The sequence below is a fragment of the Macadamia integrifolia genome, unplaced genomic scaffold (assembly GCF_013358625.1).
Source record: "Macadamia integrifolia cultivar HAES 741 unplaced genomic scaffold, SCU_Mint_v3 scaffold1507, whole genome shotgun sequence".
In the NCBI taxonomy this organism is placed as follows: Eukaryota; Viridiplantae; Streptophyta; class Magnoliopsida; order Proteales; family Proteaceae; genus Macadamia; species Macadamia integrifolia.
The window spans coordinates 9,206-29,168 of NW_024868237.1; the positions used below are offsets into that span (position 1 = coordinate 9,206).

Consider the following 19,963-nt stretch of genomic DNA (forward strand, 5'->3'; position numbering starts at 1 on the left):
TTCGATTGGGGTTTAAACAGGGTTGATTTAGACTGATTATGGTTGATTAGGGTTGGGTTGTGTATAGGTGTAGGGTTGCATGCATCGGTGTTGCACGTGTGCGTGCATCGGTGGTGCCCGAGTGTGTGCATGCATGGGCGGGGTTAGGGGATTGTGTGCATGGGTGACGCCCATGTGTGTGCATGAGAATGTGCACCCATGGGTGTGGTTATGTGGGTATGTGCATGGGGTTGTGCATGTGCATGCACGAGGGTGTGCGTGTGCGCGCGGGGCCACTTCCAGGAATTATTATGGGAGATCCATAAGTCCGATTTTGACGCACCATATATTGTTGAAATCGTATTTTTGAGTACTATCCATTCGTACAGTCACTTTCGACTATATTCCTTTGTATATGAAAAGTCAAAATTGAACCCTCTTTCTTCCCGCATTGGGTTTTTAGGGTTTTCGGGTGAATAGGGGGCTGTCAGGGTGAGACTATCACAGTTAATTGCATCTCGTCAACTGGAAGCGAAGATTCACGTCCATCATCCAAGTATCGTCATTGCTAAAGGAGGGTGACAAAATTGGGTCTATAAATAGGCAATACATAAAGAATTTATTGAGTCATGGACACATGTTACTTGGTCAGTTGACGAATGACTTTCGACAACATTAGTAGCCAAACCAAAACCTTTTTTTTTTTTTTTTTTTTTTTTTTTGGGGGGTGGGGGGGGTGGGGTGTATTTACGAAACAAACCATAACCAATTAAGCCACGCTAACTTTTTAAAGTATACAATGAATTTATTCTTGAACGTGACGCGTGTTGAAGGTTATATTTCAATACAGAAATTGAAGCCGCGAGAGAAAAAGAAGCATATAATAGTTACATAGAGGAGTAGGAATGAGTGTTTCGCCGAAGCATTCTCGTTCCAGTAGCAATAATAACAAAGAGGAGAGGCCTAGGTTCTTTGATACTAAGACGAAGAACTTGTGTTGGGCCAAATCTGATGTCGTCCCTGGACGCCATCCGGACCGCTGGCGCAAGGACGCTGCCGGTAACATCGTCTGCAAGCGCTTCTGCAATTGCCATGGATGTCTCTGTTTCGAATATGATCACATCATACCCTATTCTAAAGGTAAATACACCTCCATTTCTCTGTTTCGTCAACGTAACTTTTGCTGGATCATGTTCTGGAAATTTAAAGGTTTCTATGTTTTTGATTCTTGTTTATCATTGATGAATTTACTTGAAATTTTTTGGTATAGGGTTGTTTATTTTTTTCTTCCAGTTGGTTTTATGCAGGTGGAGAATCTACGATCGAGAACTGTCAAATTCTTCAAAGCAGGGTGAACCGATTTAAAGCAGACAAGGACTGGGTGGAGAAAGCTGAATTGCAGGGTTTCTCTTGTGATTTAAAGTTTACTGGTAAGGGTGCACTTGATCCCCTCTTCAAAATAAAAGGAAACCTCCCGAGAAAAAGGAAAAATTGCTCATTCCACACATGAATTGATATGATGGACTTTATTAATTTATGCCGTCGGTGTTGTCATTGTTTCTGTTGTTTACTTTTTATGCATAAATGTGTAAATATCATTGATTCTTAACTTCAAATACTGTGTTATATATGGAGGATATTCAGTTTGGTGATGCATCGTCAATTTCCTAAAGTCAGAAACTGGTTGAGGAAATTTTCAACATTTTTCTCTTCACCATTAAATAGCTTAGATGGTTGCATTCCTTTAGTTTGATATAAGTGGTGGTTGGGGGAAAATTTGATTTACTTAGTGTGATTGAACTAGACTGGGAAATTGAGAAGAGGTTGACTAAAAACAGAATCTAGGCCTCTTCTATTAGGAAACCTGTGGATTACAATATCAGACAGTTACATAAACCTTCTGAGTTGGAGGTTTTCAGATTGACTAGTGTCCTAGTTTGTGTAGTTTATATTTGATCTTCAGTCAAAGAAGCTTCCAAATCATCTTTTCCTCTTGACTACCTCAAATGACACTCTACTTATCAACTTAAAATCATTAGATGGCCTTGGAGACTCAAAAGGGTTTGTCAAAAAGGCATTGATTCCCCTATTGACCAATAAAATTCTTACAACATGGTGAAGGATCAATTTTTGGTGCGAAGGTTCCAACATTTAGTGTTTTACTTAGTTATATAATTTCTGCCTTCTTTTCTATTCTTCCCCCCCCCCCCCTCTCCCTCTCTTTGCTATTTTTTGTTTGTTATCCGCTTTCCTGGTACTACCAACCCAGCAAGACCTGGAGAGATTTGATCAATCTCTCTCATCACTGGCCCTTTCGGCTTCAGATTTATGTGGTGCTATTTACCCTAGGGGTGACCCAAACTGAGACTCTTGTGATTGGTAATAGTGTGGATTGTGAGAACTACATCAACAATCAAACCTGATTCTGAGACCTCCACCTTACTTGGTTTTAGAAATTTCTCTCACTTTCTTGTGGTAATCATCAAGCATTTTGTATGGTGGATTAAATAGGATTTGAAGTTGGAAAATTACTTCTAAATATCGATTTGATTGGAAATCATATGTGGAAGTTCTTTTGGCCGTATGCTACCAAACTCCTAATGGTTTCCTGTTGAAATCGAAGAAGGTAGAAGAAGCCCCTCTTCTTTTATTGTATCAAATAAACTCCTTACTTTCTCAGTTTACCAATATCACTCCTTTTTTATAAGTTATTCTAACTTTATCACTAGTCCCTCACGATTCCCAAAACTGTCTTTCCCTTTTGGGTTTTGTTACTATCCTGCCATTGAGTCTATTTGCTCCTTAAATGATCCTTAAATTCAATATATTTACAGAAATTACTACTCAACCCTTAAGGATGTGAGGATGGCTAGGGCGAAGAAATATGAGGATCTCTATATCAACCCAAACATGAAAGGAGAAAAAGTTATGTATAAGATAGCTAAGATGAGAGAAAGAAAGAGTAAAGATTTCAACCAGGTGAGATGTATCAAAGGTGAGGATGGAAGAGTGTTGGTAAGGGATGAAGACATTGTGAAGAGACAGGATGAATATATTTGTGACTTACCAAATGGAGATAGTTCATGTACAGAGGCTATTTACCTATTGAGGGGCTTATGAAAAGTTATAAAGCCCACGAAGGATCTCCACATGTTCTCTATTGACTTTGAAAAACATGATAGATACCTTAGAGATTAATCCGGCATGTCCTAGAAAAGAGAGGGGTGTTGAGTACATATATGGATATAATTAAGGACATGTATGGGGACGTGGTGACTAGTGTGAGATCTGTGGGAGGTCACGATAAATTCCCAATTACGATTGGGTTACATCAATTATCAGGCTTAAGCCCTTATTTGTTTGAGCTTATTATTGATGACTTAACCAAGAACATTTGAGACGAGTTCCCTTGGTGTATGTTCTTTGCTGATGACATCATTTTAGTGGATGAGACAAAAGAAGAGATTAATGCTAAGTTGGAGCTATGGAGATCAACCTTGGAAATAAGAGTTCTAAGATTAGTATATCGAAGACGGAGTGTATGATGTGTAACTTCAGTCACTCTATGATAGATAATGAAATGGTGAAAATTGAGGAGAGAGATTTTGTGAAGTGACTATTTTTGATATCTGGGTTAATCTAAATAAATAAGGTGACATAGAGGATGATGTTTCACAAAGAATTAAAGTGGGATGGATGAAGTGGAGAGGGGTGTCTGGAGTGTTGTGTGACAGGTGTATCCCTTTAAAGCCTAAGATAAATTTCTATAGGACTGTTGTGCGATTGGCTATGATGTATGGAATAAAATGTTGGGCAGTTAAGAAGTATCGTATAAAGAAGCTATGTGTAGCAGAGATGAGAATGTTAAGATGGATGTGTTGCAAAACTAGGAAGGATAAAGGAAAGAGCATATTAGAGTTGATTTGGGAGTTTCCCTGATTTATGACAAGCTCCGAGAAAATCGTTTGAGGTGGTATGGTCGTGTTTAAAGAAGGCCTAGGGATGTTCTAGTAAGGAGGAGTGATATGATCCCGATTGAAAGAGCTACAAGAGCTAGGGGCAGGCTTAAAATGATTATAGGAGAGGCTGTGAGGAACGACTTGCGTAGTTTGGGTCTTATACCAAGTATGACCTCGGATAGAGCCTATTGGAGAGTAAGGATCCATGTAGCCGACCCCATTTAGCTGAGGTTCTCCTGACTTGTTGGGCTGTGCCTCTTTCCTCTTACTTTCATCTTTCATCTCTCACTTTTCATCTTGCATTCTTCATCTTTCATTTTTCATGTTCCATTTTTCATATTTCTCATCTCCTCCCTTGTCTGTTTAGAATTTAGTTTTCCTTACTTTTCTTTTTAGTTTGGATCCATGTAGTTGACCTTATTAAGTTGGGATGATGCTCAATTTGTTGTTGTTGTTGTGGGGCCTCTAGCGACCCTAAATTGGATTTGGAACTTGTGGTCGTAGCAGTTTAGTGGTGGAGCAGAATATCCTCATTCCTATCCATACCATGGTGGCCAATAGTGAGGTCCTCCAACAGCTTAACTCATATAAGGAAGAAACAAGTTTAGATTTTGCCAACCTCGTAGACTAGGTTGATACCCTCAACACAATTTTAGTTCCCTCTAGACTATGATGGCAGCTCTGCAAGCTTCTATTGACTGACTGGTATCTTCGAATAAAGGAAAGAGTAAGGCCTGTCTCATGTTGCGCCACCACGACCACCACCACCATATAAGGTTGTTTGACCGTTGACGAGCTCCCGATGAAGCTGAAAGAGGAGTCAAATTAGATATCTTTGATTTCTATGGGGATTAATTACAGCAATACTTGAACTGGATTCACAACCTATAGACATTCTTCCGATGTTACAGGTTGACCGAGGCCAGAAATATTTTCTTTGTAGAAGCCAAATTGAAGGGTACGACTCAGCAGCGTCTACAACCAAATCAAACTCGAGGCATCTCGTTGGTAAACATTTGGGCTGAAATGCGAGAGGCCATAAACTGATGACTTTTGCCTACTAAAACTACAGGTATCACATGCATCTCAAGTGATGCGGATCCGGATTCCAAGGACTGAAATTGGATCGCTTAGGGCCCACTTAATTGATCACTAAATAACTCAACCCAAGAATAGAATGGCAGAATTGTAATTAAATTGAAGTTACAAAGAGTGAGTGGCACTTTTGTAATAACCACAAGTCTTGGTATTACTTGGTAGCTAAAGGAGGACATAACAGGAATTAGATTTATTAAGTATGGATAATTTAGGAACAAACAGAAATATAAGGGCAGCATGTAAATAATAAGAGAAGAGAAGGGCATTGATATGAGAATGAAGACAAAAAGAGAGACTTTAACACAAGAAGACAACAAAAAAGACAAAACATAATTTCAGCAAAAGGGAGAAATAGACTAAACAATTTAAACCAATAAAGTAAGAAATCACAAAGGAAACGTGAAGTAGGGTTATCTTCTTCCTTCAGCCAAGGAATAGAGACGGTGAACTGGGGAGGCTGTGGAATGAGAGAACTCCTTCGATTGACCACTGTTTGGCCAGGAATTTCAGGTGAGTATTCCAAGAAGATGCTTTATCATTTCTACAAGATAGACACTTGGATTTGTAGGCTGGGAGGCTGCAGGAAGGACCAGAAGTAGAACCTGGCGGTAGAACAGAGTCAGTCTCAGTTGCAGGTATGATAACAGATGGTAAAGGGACTTTTCAGCAACTGAAATCTGATGATTTGTGTTGTCAGGGGAGGGCTACCTACGATCAAAGTCTTGGCCAAAACAGATCTCTCATGAAAGAGATCGAACCACTTGTGGACTGCAACTACCGCCCCGAACAGGGGCTGAGAATGGAAACCAGAAATAATAAAGTGAAGATGAAGAAATAAGGAAGAAGTAGAGGAATGGATTTCAGAGAGTCAGGGAGGGGGAAAACAGCTCACGGCTACCATGGTTTTCATACCAAATTTCAATTCTTCAAAAACTTAAAATCTGTCCACAATGGAGTATACAATTGTTTATAAAGACACCAAAAAGAACCTTTATAAAGACACCAAAAAGAACCTACCTTCCTAATCTGAAACAAAATTAAACTTGCATCTAAATCTAAAAGAAATAAAAATCTCACTCAATTAAGAATACTACCAAACTAGTTCTAGCCCTAAAAAGGAAAGTAAATAAAAGATAAAAAGGAAAGTGAATAAAAGATATTTCTAAATCCATTGCCCAACTGCATCATCAAGTTCTCTTAGTTGAGGTAGGACAACATGGCCGTTGAGGAATATGTGGCGAAACTTTACTTTCTAGCCACTCGGTCTGATTTTAAGTGTGATGAAGTGCACCATCAGATTAGTGCTGCATTGGCTTATAGTCGACTGCCTATGGTAAAGGATGCCGTTCAAGTAGCATATCAGGTGGAAGAAGACGGCCTGAACAGGCCTTACAATTGGAGGAGCTTCCTGATACCTTCTCTAAAGGTGACAGTTAGGGGTGTCAATTCCTAAACCGAACCGGTAAAACCGGCCAGACCAAACCGATAATAACATGGACCGAACCGAACAGAAGCCTTATTGGTTCGGTTCGGTTTGGAGTATTGCAACCCCAAAACCAAACCGAACCGCACCGGAAACCGGATGAACCTGAAACCAAACCGAAATCGGCTCAAAACTCGGACCGAAATTGAAACCAAACCGGTAAGAAACCGAAACAGTCCAAAATTCATTAAAAAAATCAAAATTTGCATAGTTTTGTATACATTTGTATGGAAAGTCGAATCCAAATTGGACCAAAAACCGAAACCAACCCGGTTACAAATCGATTTAAGAAACCGAAGACAAACCGAAACCAAACCGCACCGAAACCGAAACCAAACTGAAACCGGAATTTCCTTATTGGTTCGGTTTCGGTTTCAGCTTTCCCACACCGAAACCGACTCAACCCGGACCGAAACCAAGCCGGACCGACCGATTGACACCCCTAGTGACAGTAAAAGCAAGAATCCTCCTCCACCGGAGAAGTCCTTCAACTAGCCACATGTAAGCAGTTCCTCTATGGCATCTTGAAGGCCAATTTGCCCTTACTCTCCACCTTGAGGATGTGGTTCTGACAGACCTTCTATGATGCCCAAAGTTGTGACTCATGCTTCATGTGCAAGAGGTATGGGCATATTTCTGCATAGTGTCCCAACCATTGTAGCTTATATTAGCAAAGATTCTTTCATACCTCTTGCTTCAAAAGACCAACGTAGTCTTGAGACAGTTTGTTTGGAGGCAGAGCATGAGCCTAGTAAAGGCAACGATAATGACAATGATATGGATCAACATCCTTGCTATGTTCTTCGACCTGTTTTGACCACTCACAAGGTTCCTGAGTAAGAAGATTGGCGTTACAGTAGTATTTTCCAGATGCAAGTAAGTTCAACAACAAATTGTGCAGCATGATGATTGACAGAGGTAGTTGCACTGATGTCATCTTTAAAGATGTCATTTGTAAGTTTGGGTTGAAGTTAGAGCCACATTTCAATCCTTACAAGGTTTCATAGATGAAAAACACCAATCTCAAAATTACTAATAGGTGTTTTCTCACATATTCTATTTGGTGGGTTTGTAGATACGGTGCAATGCGACGTTTTACCTTTGAAGGTATGTTACATTCTTTTTAGGAGATCGTGGCTATTTGACAAAAAGGCGCAACATTGTGGATATAGAAAGACCTATTCTTCTAAGCATAGTAGTAAAAAATGAAGCTTTTTCCTACCAAGGACCTCGCCGAGATTAAGCTAAAAAATGTAGCTGGTTCGTTTCTCCGCTAGGTAATTGACTCAGATGTATCCTTGACCCTTTTCCAAGTTTGACTCCATCGAGATCTTTCAAAGTAGGAGAACTGATACAATAACTCTATCTTGGTTGGACTAACATAACCCACTTTCGAGACCCAAACCCAAATGGAACTGGCCCAACCTAGGTTTTTGGTCTAGCAAAGGCTGGCAGTGACTTATTTAGTTATTTAGGGTTGATAATGTAATTTTATTTTATTTCGTTTAGAGATGGCTAACGTAGGAGATAGTTTCCTAGTTGAGTAGTATATCTGTTTTGGAACATTATTAGGAGTTCTCTCTTTATTTAAAAGCTTATAATCCAGTGATTTGGACAGAAATGAATATTAAATTGAATAATTTGAGTAGTTTGAATTGTGTGGTGGTTGCTGGCTGTCATGCCCTTTCTCTCTCATCTCTTTATCGATTGTGAGTGTGGTGACTTGTTTTCCCTCGTCTCTTTTGTTGTAATAATGAGTTTTATGGGTTTTAGGGAAAGTGTCAGTTACCAAATGGACCCTAAGGGGTTTAATGGTCTTTGTAATTTTCTAGAACATTCTCTCTATTGTTATAAATAAAGAGGGCTAGTGTCATATTAGACACAAGTCATTATCCCTCAACATGGTATCAAAGCCTAAGAGCTCTCACTTTTCTCCATCTCTTTGCCTCTTTCTCATTTCTCTCTCCTAACGCCTCCATCTACGCCTCTCTCCATCTCTCTTCATCTGCTTCTCTCTCATGGTGGGAGCTTCTTAAACCACCAAAAGGGTTTTTAGCCTCCTTCTATCCTTCCCCTGGGCTCTCAGACTCTGTTCTATAATGATCTGAGAGACCCAAAACCTTTTTTTTTTATCACTTTTTCAGGGTTTTTCTCCTTGAGAATGTTTTTTCATTAATGGGATACTTTTTTCCCGCTCGATGCTCTGATCGTCTTGATGTTTGTTGCGGTTGGTGCCTCTTATCTTTGTAGTGGTATGTATCGACCACTTTTTCGTTTGAGGTCTCTGTTCTAAAGCTATCCCCAAAATCGTTTTATCAGGGTTTTACTCTTTATCGATTTTTGGGTTTTCTAGCTTTTTCTGGTTATTTTGGTGCTTTCTTTATCTCCAACTAGTGTCTCTTCTATTTGCACAGCCCCCTTGAGTAGCAACTATGTCTTCTGGCTCATCTGCTACTACTTGTGGAGACACCATAGCTCTTCTTACCTTTCCTCGTGCTATCAAGCTTGATGGCACAAACTACCTTATGTGGTCACACTCGGTCTACATCTCCATCAAGTCCCGTGCCTATTACGGGGACCTCATTGGAACCACAAAGCGTCTAACCACCGGTACTGAGATTAACAAGTGGGAGTGTGCCAACTCTTTGGTTATGGCCTTCCTTGTCAACTCCATGTTGCCACAACTTTCGCGTGGCTATCTCCTCTTTCACTGCGCTGCGAAGATCTGGAAGTATGTTCAGGATATCTATTCCTAGGCAGGGAATGATGCTCAAGTCTTTGAGCTTTGCCAGAAGGTTCGTGATCTGAGGCAAAGAGGGCTCACTCTGTCACAATACTAATATGAGTTGCGGACATTATAGACTGAGTTTGATTTATTTGAGGAGTATACTCCTTCCACCCTTGAAGATGTCACCAAGTTTCAGAAGCGAGAGGATAAGATAAGGGTCTATGAATTTCTGGCAGGTTTGAATGTGGAGTTTGATCAATTACGGTCCCAAGTTTTGAGTCGTGACCCCTTCCTACCTTAGATCAAACCTATGCTGTGATCCAACTTGTGGACAGTTGATATACAACTATGCTTCCACAACAAGCTACCACTCCTACTGAGAGATCTCCACTTGTTTCTGGCAGTCCCTTAGTGCAACCCCACAGTCTGATAGCTCCTCTACTAGGACTCCAGTGAAGTGCGATTACTGTGGGAAGGAGCATCAGACCAAGGAGCACTGCTCGAAGCTTCATGGTCGTACTGTTGATACATCTGGAAAAGGGCGAGGGAAGGATTATGCCGGTATTTCTAGGCAGGCCAACTATACTGAGAGCCTCGACTTTGACTCTGCTCTTAGCTCCTCAGTAGCCTCGCTATCATTTGACGAGCTTACTGCCCTTCGGCGCCTCTTGATACGTCCAGACTCTTCTGCACCTACTATTGCGAGCTCTGCTCATTCCACCCCTTCTGGGTCAGATATCTCCTTTTATGGCCATATTATGTCTACCCCTTCTACCCCTTAGATTATAGACTCTGGGGCTTTTGATCATATGACAAGCCGCTTGTCTCTTTTTTCACAGTACACTATTTGTCTTGGTAATGGTAAGGTCAAATTGGCTAATGGGACTTATTCCACTATTCTAGGGAAGGGCTCTATTAGCTGTACCCCCTCTTTATCCCTTTCTACTGTATTGCATGTTCCTTCTTTTCCCACTAACCTTTTGTCCATTAGTAGACTTACTTCCAGGCTTAATTGTAGAGTCACTTTTTCCCGTTTCATTGTGTTTTCTAGGATCTGGTGACAGGGGTAACGATTGGCTGTAGTAGGGTGTGTAGTGGTCTGTATCTGCTTGATGATGACTCGGCATTGGTCTCTGGTCAGGCTTTTTAGACATCTTCTATATCACCTCCCATCTTTGAGTTACTGCAGTGACATCGTTGGTTGGGACATCCCCCTTTGGGAACTTTAGCTAGAGTTTTTCCTTTCTTTAAAAATTGTAATTTGAGTCAGTTTTTTTGTGAGACATGTGTTTTGGCCAAACAAATTTGAATCACTTATTCTGTTTTTGGAAATAAAAGTGCCACTCCTTTTTCATTGATACATTATGATATTTGGGGTCCATCCCGCTATGTGTCTGTCAATGGTTATCGGTGGTTTCTCTTTTATTGTTTGTCATTTTTGGATTACTTGGGTTTATATGATGCGAACCAAGGGCGAGACTTATTGCTTTTAGCAATTTCACCGCATGGTTCATGCTCAGCTTGGTGCTACCATTAAGATCCTTCGAAGCGACAATGGCCGAGAATACTTTGAAGGGTCCTTTCAAGCTTACCTTTCCGATCATGGGATGATTCATCAGACTAGTTGTGTGGATACTCCGGCTCAAAATGGGGCTGTTGAGCGGAAGAATTGCCACCTTTGTGAGGTAGCACGCTTTCTTATGTTTGAGATCCATGTTCCTCCCCAGTACTGAAGCGACGCAATTCTCACTGCTGCCTTTCTTATCAACTGAATGCCTTCTCGAGTCAATGCCTTTCGCTCCCCTCTGGATCTTCTCCAAGGTTCCACTGCTTTTCCTATTCCTCCTAAAGTGTTCGATAGTGTTTTCTATGCTGACAATCATTATCATCATGGAAAGTTTGATCCTCGTGGTTTCCGGTGCATTTTTTAGGGTATGCTCTTACTCAAAAAGGCTATCGGTGTTTTCATCTTCCCACTCGGCGTTGGTTTGTGAATATGAATGTTGTCTTTCACGAATTTGCGCCATACTACACTACAACACCTCTTCAGGGGGAGTCTCCTTCCATTGTGGAAGATGTGCTGCCGTCTCTTGAAATTGTTATCTCTACTAGTATCCCGTTTCAGGGGGAGAGTGACGCTCCTACTTCTCCTTCACCTCGGTCGGAGATACGTGTGTATAGTTGTAAAGAGCAGACTCGGACCACTACACATCCAGCATCTACCCTACCATGCCAGTCATCTCCTCTCGAGCCTGATCATGTCCCCTTGGACCTTGGTAATTCTCTCTCCTTGTGTTGATCAGTCTCTTGAGTTGTCTATTGCTGTTCCTAAAGGCATTAGGTCTTGTACTTTACATCCTATTGCTAAAATTGTTTTTTATAATTCACTCTCTCCTTCCTACTATAGTTTTGTGCCTTCTCTTTCCTCTGTGTCCATTCCTCGTACCTGGCAAGAAGCGAGTGCAGACTCACAATGGCAGGCAGCTATGGTTGAAGAGATGCTGGCTCTGAAGAAGAATGACATAGGATCTGGTGTGTCTTCCCTAGCAAAAGAAGAAAATTGGGTGCAAATGGGTCTTCATAGTAAAACAGAAGGCTGATGGTACAATGGATCGGTACAAGGCTAGACTTGTTGCCAAAGGCTTCACACAGACTTATGGGATTGACTACCAGGAGACTTTTGCTCCTGTTGCTAAAATGAACACAATTCATGTTAACTTGGCTTGTGTTGCCAACTTAGATTAGGATCTCCAGCAATTAGATGTGAAGAATGCTTTCTTTCATGGGGAACTTGAGGAGGAAGTGTATATGGACATTCCTCATGGGTTCACTTGCTCAAAAACCCAAGAGAAGGTATGCAAGCTAAAGCGTGCTCTGTATGGGCCGAAGCAATACCCTCATGCTTGGTTCGGACGTTTCCATAAAGCTATGGTCGCTATAGGTTACTTTCAAAGCAATGCCGACAATACTTTGTTCATCAAGAGATCTGGTGGGAAGATTTCTATCCTAATAGTCTATGTAGATGATATTTTTGTTACTGATGATGATCTGGCAGAAATCTCTCGCCTCAAGAGATACTTAAGTGAGGAATTCGAGATCAAAGACGTAGGACAACTTCGTTACTTCCTCGGCATTGAAGTTGCTAGGTCTTTTTATGGGATCTACTTGTCTCAACGGAAGTATGTGCTTAATCTTCTCTCTGAAACAGGAATGTTGGGGTGTAAGCCGGCAGACACTCCTATTGAAGCTAATGGTCACCTAAGTAGCAAGGAAGGTGATTTGGTAGATAAGGGAGATATCAGAGATTAGTGGGGTGGTTGATCTATCTCTCTCATACATGCCCTGACATAGCATTTGCTGCCAGTCTGGTTAGTCAATACATGTATGATCCTTACTCAACTCATATGGAAGCTGTTCTGCGTATTCTCCGATACTTGATATCTGCCCCAGGACATGGCATCCTTTTTTCTCATATAGGGTGGAGGTCTTCACAGATGTGGATTAGGTAGGTTCCCTTGATGACCACAGGTCTATTACTGGTTATTGCACCTTTGTTGGTGGTAACCTTGTTACATGGCAAAGCAAGAAGCAAGAAGCAAGAAGCAAGAAGCAAGCTGTGGTTGCCCGTTCAAGTGCTGAAGCAGAGTTCCATGTGATGGCACATGGCATTTGTGAGCTCCCAAGGCTTTGTGGTCTTCTCACTGATTTGGTTGTTCCTGCTATCCTTCCTATGAAGCTCTTTTGTGACAGCAAATCTGCCATTAGCATTGCTCACAACCCTGTCCAGCATTATTAAACCAAGCATGTGGAGATCAATCGACACTTCATCAAAGAAAAGCTAGATATGGGCCTTATCACTGTGCCTTTTGTTCCCAATAATGAACAACTGACTGATGTATTTACTAAAAGTCGTCTTAGTAAGATGTTTCATCTTATTATCTACAAGTTGGGCATGTGACACCTAAGAATACGGCAAGTACCAGACCCGCCTGGGGTGTCCCCACCAAGAATACGGAAAACACTAGGGGATTTGGGAGATCGGTGAGGGTGTACGAACTTTAGTCCCACATCGCCTAGGGAGAGATTCTTGGACTAGTTAATAACCTCTAGCCTCTTTAACATGGCACAACGCGCTTTAAAACCTTGAGGTCCACAAGCCAAAGAGAGCAATATTGTCCAAGGTTAATGGGGCCGGAGCGTTACAAATGGCATCAGAGCAGACTCCGACAGCGTGTGGGGCCACAACGGGGACACTGTGCCGAAAGGGGGGAAGTTCTGACACCTAAGAATACAACAAGTACTAGACCCGCCGGGGAGATCGGTGAGGTGTCCCCGTCAAGAATACGGAAAGTACCAGGGGGTTTGGGATATCGGTGAGGGTGTGCAAACTTTAGTCTCACATCGCCTTAGGAGAGAATCTTAGACTAGTTAATAATCTCTAGCCTCCTTAACATGGCACAACGCGTTTTAAAGCCTTGAGGCCCACGAGCCAAAGAGGACAATATTGTGCAAGGTTGATGGGGCTAGGGCGTTACAGGCATATGTGATATTTATGCACCAACTTGAGGGGGAGTGTTGTAATAATGGTTTTTAGGGAAAGTGTCAGTTACCAAACAGATCCTAAGGGGTTTAATGGTCTTTGTAATTCTCTAGAACCTTCTCTCCATTGTTATAAATAAAGATGGCTAGTGTTATATTAGACACAAGTCATTACCCCATTCAACATCTTCCAATATCTCTCATTCGATTCCCCTCCTTTTGAGTGAGTTTTTCTGAATCTCTTTATTCTTTCCTTTTTTGTTTTTTTCCCTGATATTTCTTGTTTGCTATCCTTTTTCCTACTACTATCTAGCCTACTGGACTGAGAGATTTGATTGGGCTTTCATCCCTAGCCCTTTCTACTCCAGATTTTCTGTGGTGATATTTACCCCAATAGCGATCCAACATGTGACGTCTTGTGATTAGTACTAGCATGGATTGTGAGAACTACTAACAATCAGATCTGGTTCTGAGCAAGGATTAAGTATCGGTATCGATTGCCGTATCGTTCGGCCAAAATTAAGATACGTATTGGAGGGTATCATATCGTATTGGAGTTACGCTAAGATATGCTAAAGATATGTATATAAATGGATAGGAAACACTTTTTTATACACTTTTGCATAAAAAATTTGTTAAAAAAAGCAATTGATAACATATATTATGCATAAACACTAAATTGAAGGTATTGCATTACGAATTCAAGGTTTGTAGTTGTCCCATAGATGTAAAATCCTTATTCCCAACCTTGATTTCCACTTTAGTTAGAGAGAAATATAGCTGGCAGCAATTGTGGAATAAAAACCCCTAAAAAAATCGTGTTTTTCTGAAAAATGACCCAACTTGGCCATTATATGACCGTAGCGCACTCTATCGGTACGTATTGTACCGTATCAGTATGTATCGGTCGATACATACCGATACATACCAAAATGTACATTTCACTCGATTTTATTTTTTCTATAGAGTATCGGTACGTATCAATGTGTATCGTATCATTGTGTATTCAAAATTCCATGCATCGTATCAGTGTGTATCATATCGGTAAGGGCCGATACGGTACGATATGTACTGATACTTAACACTATGGTTCTGGGACCTCCGCTGATGCAGAATTTCAGCAAGAAGAGAAGATGCGGCCTATTGTTTTGGGTTTGGTCCACTTTCTTAGGTCAAGTTAGGTTAGTTTTGAATGCCCAATGGGTTATATGGGCCATGGGATTAGTTCTTTTGAGTTCTCTATTGTAATGGGTTAATTCTATAAACCCAAATAATAGGGGATTAAATTGTTAGTTTTTGTTTTGGTTGCTTAGTTTTATACTTAGTTTCTAATTTTTATTTTTCTTGATGTACAAGGCACCACTACTACATGTGTTGGCCTATTCTTTTAGCAGTTTCTATTTTATTAGTTTCCTTTTGGAGTGAGTAGACACTTCTACATATTGTAAGGGCCTTGCAGCCAACCTCACAATTTGATGGTGAATAAGAATTGGTTTTGTGCCATGGCTATGAAAAATAGTGAGTTAGATGGGATACCTAGGTTAATGAGAGACTGACTGATGCAGTTAGGCGTGGGAAAACTTGGAATTAACTTAATAATTCGATTTGTCTCCTTTATTGTTAGTGTAGGGTGTGGTCAAGTTAGTAGGAAGATTCAATTTTTATTTCAGTTGCTAATTTAGGTTAATTCCCATTTTAATGAGTTTCCAATTTTGTGCTTTGATTTTTCTTTATATGGCCATGTATTGGAGAAGATTTCAGATTTGAAGAATTGAAATTTGATGGAGGTTTTTGGGCTTGAACCCATGGCTGCCTGGAGACTTGCATATCCCTTCCTCCTTTGATCTTCTTCTCTTTTTTCATCTTTCTTTCCTCTTCTTCTTCTTCTTCTTCCTTACTTTTCCTGCTGTATTTTTGCTCTTCTGGAGTTACTCTGTTCTGGACTAACCCAACGGCCCTTCAGTTGGATCAAAACCCTCTTGAAATCCATCTATTAATTCTGTAACTTTGACCAAAGCATGTACTAACCTGGGCAATCAGAAGTCCTATGGTTTTGGTGGCTGAAATCCCTCTCACTGAGGATACCAACCTTATCCATGTCGGAACCTGCTACTGTCGCTGATCCCTTGTTTCAGAAATCTGCAATTTAGCTCTGTCTGATCTCTTGAACCGTAATGTTCTGGATCGACTCAGGAGGCCTAGGCAACCACAGATCTGGAGATTAAGAGCTGTTGAAAGAGATTCTAAGGGCTGAAGCTCGATTTATTCTTTCGGTGTTCAATGTGACCCCTTGGCTGTCGTGAGGTTGAAGACAACCTAAAATCAGAACCGTGGGCTTGCTTATTCCAAAAGGGTACTTTTTCTTTTGTCTATTATTCTCCTTTGTCCTTTGTGTTTCTAAAATACCGCTACTTTTCTCCCTTTTTACCCCTAACCTTTGCCTTAATTTTGCTTCCTAATTTATCCCTTCACAATAATTCTTAATTCCCTTCATATCCCATCATTTACTTTAACTTCTACTTACCCTTTTAAGATCCCTATTATTTACAATCCTACCACCCTATTACAATATTCCTAATATTTACAATTATGCCATTCTATTCTTGGGTTGGGTTATTTGGTAATGGGGTAGGGCCCTAAGCGACCCGAGTCAGATTTTTGGAACCCGGATCTGCATCAAGTGGTGTCAGAGTGAATTTCCTACAATTTCCTAACCATGACATGTAACATCACTAATGCTAAGTTGCACAAATTGTATCGTGAGGTACTTGAGAATCAGTAGAAAACTAATGTGAGGGTTGAGAAAAATGAAGCAAAATATGACAAGTTTATGGACGAGACTCAAGGTGCCCTCACTAAGATTCTTGCCTTCATGCAAAAGGTTGAAACGTGAGTTGACGAAGGACCATCTGCACCACCTCCTTAGTTTAATGCCCTACGGATTGAAGATAACCTCACATAATGCAACGTGATCCTATTATACCCCAAGATGTTACTTAGCAATTTTCTCATAGAGATTATGGTGTCAAAGTTGAGGTTTCAGAGTTCAATGGTGTAAAGGGACCTGACAAATTCCTTGACTGGCTTTCCAAAGTGGAGAGAATTTTTGCTTATAAATCTCTTCTGGAGGAGAAGTGTGAACTCATCCTCACCAAGTTTATTGGGTATGCTTGTTCATGGTGGGATGATGTACTGCATGCAAGGTTTGTCGGAAGACTTGGACTTGTTGCCAATTGGGAGGTCATGAAGCAGATTCTAACTGAGAAATTTATTCCTCTTAATTATGAGAAGGTGATGTTTCATAAATTGCTTAATTTTCAACAAGGCAACAAGGACGTAGATACCTACATCCTCAAATTTCATAAACTATCTTCAAGGTGTCGACTTCAAGAAACAGATCAGCAACGGGTGATACGATATATCAATAGGCTAAGTATGAGATCCGACTCGAATTGGCCAACACTGATTTTAGGTCCATTGATGTGGCATCAGCTCATGCCAAGAAAGCTGAAGAGAAGTCCATTTATTGGAAGAATATGCTCAAGACTCCTTCAACTTATAGGCTTCCACCACATATGGAGGAAAAGAAGCTTGAAGCTCGCAGAGTTGAAGAAAAAATGTCAGAATTCAACAAGGATAGTGATTGAGTGAAGAACATCAGATGCTATAGTTGTGGCGAGAAGGGTCACTACTCCAACAAGTGCCTCAATAGGACTCGTTCTGTGAATGTAGCAGAGAAGCAACCGACAGAGAAGAGTGATGATGTTGATCCTGATTTACATCCTTATCCCCTTGATGCAAATGATATTGACTATGATGATGATGATTATGTCGAAGCTCATTCTGCTAGTCTTACATCCTTCTCAAACAGACTAGTTGATAGGGCTCCTCTCTTCAGACAAAAGGGTATTCTCCTGCACGGTTTTGATCCTACTGATATTCATACAATTGTTGATATTGGGGCAGAATCAAACTCTATCTCTGCTGAATTTGTTTGAGCACACAACCTTCCACAAAAGCAAATTTTCAAGAAGATTCACGTGCAAGGTTTTGGACCCACAGCTCGAGAAGAGGCCACTGCAGTTGTTCGAGTACATCTATAATTTAGGCCATTACAATATCATGTATCTTGGTTGGTCACCCCATTGGCGCACTGCAACATTCTTCTAGGGAAGACCTTGGCTACAACATGCAGGTATTCTCTACGATGGTGCACAGAGCACCATCAAGGTGAAGTAAGGAGGCCGTATGTACTTAATGAAGCCACACGCGCTATCAGACATGCCGCATCGGCAACTAACTCCTACTCCAGTGACACGTCAGCCTACTCTCATTCCTTTTGGAGTTATGTTCCCGTCATCTGCTTCGAGGTATGTGCCACCTCATAGACGAGTGATTTACAAGGTTATTTTGGGAGCATGACCTCCGTCGAGTTCTTTTAAGATCGGGAGAGTTGATGTAGTTAGGCATGAAAAATTTGTAATTAACTCATTAGTAATGTGATTTGTTTCCTTTATTGTTAGTGTAGGGTGTGGTCAAGTTAGTAGGAAGATTCAATTTTTATTTCAGTTGCTAATTTAGGTTAGTTCCCGTTTTAATTAGTTTCCAATGTTGTGCTTTGATTTTTCTTTATATAGCCATGTAATGGAGAAGATTTCAGATTTGAAGAATTGAAATTTGATTGAGGTTTTTGGGCTTAAACCATGGCTGCCTGGAGACTTGCATATCCCTTCCTCCTTTGATCTTCTTCTCTTCTTTCATCTTTCTTTTTTCTTCTTCTTCTTCCTCCTTACTTTTCCTGCTGTATTTTTCCTCTTCTGGAGTTACTCTGTTCTGGACTAACTCAACAGCCCTTCAGTTGGATCAAAACCCTCTTGAAATCCATCTATTAATTCTGAAACTTTAAGCAAAGCATGTACTAACCTGGGCGATCAGAAGTCCTATGGTTTTGGTGGCTGAAGTCCCTCTCATTGAGGATACCAACCTTTCATTCATGGCGGAACCTGCCACTGTCGCTGATCCATTGTTTCAGAAATCTGCAATTTAGCTGTGTCTGATTTCTTGAACTGTAATGTTCTGGATAGACACAGCATGCCTAGGCAACCAAATATCTGAAGATTAAGAGCTGTTGAAAGAGATTCTAAGGGCTGAAGCTCGATTTCTTCTTTTGGTGTTCAATGTGACCCCTTGGCTTTCCTGAGGTTGAAGACAACCTAAAATCAAAATCATGGGCTTGCTTATTTCAAAAGGTATTTTTTCTTTTGTCTACTATTCTCCTTTCTCTTTTTGTTTCCAAAATTTCCCTACTTTTCTCCCTTTTTACCCCCAACCTTTTTCCTTAATTTTGCTTCCTAATTTATCCCCGTAATTCTTAATTCCCTTCATATCCCATCATTTACTTTAACTTCTACTTACCCTTTTAAGATTCCTTTTATTTACAAGCCTGCCACCCTATTACAAGATTCCTAATATTTACAATTCTGCCATTCTATTATTGGGTTGAGTTATTTGGTAATTGGGTAACCCTAAGTGATCCAAGTCCGATTGTTGGAACCCTGATCCCCATCACTGACCAAGGCCATAAGTGAGAGGCCTGGCGGCCTTGGTCATATCCCCCCTCTTCTTCTCTTCCATACAACCCAACTGTTGGTTACTATTTCTGTACCTGCAACTATCATCGGCAGAAGACTTCGTGGCCATCTGTTCTACACTCTTACTGCTGTTGTTATGTGTGAAAGGAATTCCATTGATTGATCAACATAGGCTGTGATTGGAGGGTCATTAGTTTCCTGAGGCACCTTCTACTCTGGGCTTCTGGACAGAAAACTTTTATTCAGTTTTTCTTCTCATCTAACCATTAGATTGAGTTTCGACCAGGAAAAAGAAAAATTAGATTTGAGTCCATTATTTGGTATTTTTTTCCTCTAGTCCTAGACTACCTTCAGTTATAGTTTCTTGTTCATCCAATGGTTTGATAATCCTGAGGTACTAAGTTCCTAATTCTTAACCCTACTTTCTATTTTTGAACTGCTAGCATATTTCATGATCTAATGATCAACAGGTGCTGACACTTTCAGGTTTTAATCCTCTCCAGTCACCCTAACCTTGACTGGAAGAGTTTCGCCATTGGAGCTGTCTAGCTGCTATTTTGGTAATCAGTTCCTTTTTTTTTTTTTT

General features: G+C 40.7%; 1 protein-coding gene across 1 annotated transcript in view; it reads left to right on the top strand.

The window, feature by feature from the left end:
- Positions 1 to 812: 812 nt before the first annotated feature.
- LOC122063979 overlaps positions 813 to 19,963 on the top strand; it is a 21,592-nt gene continuing 2,441 nt past the window's right edge. Inside the window, exons 1-2 of the mRNA XM_042627674.1 lie at positions 813 to 1,119; positions 1,287 to 1,409. Of these exons, the coding sequence (XP_042483608.1) occupies positions 885 to 1,119; positions 1,287 to 1,409 (358 nt within the window). The 5' untranslated portion in view covers positions 813 to 884. The remainder of the gene's footprint in view (positions 1,120 to 1,286; positions 1,410 to 19,963) is intronic.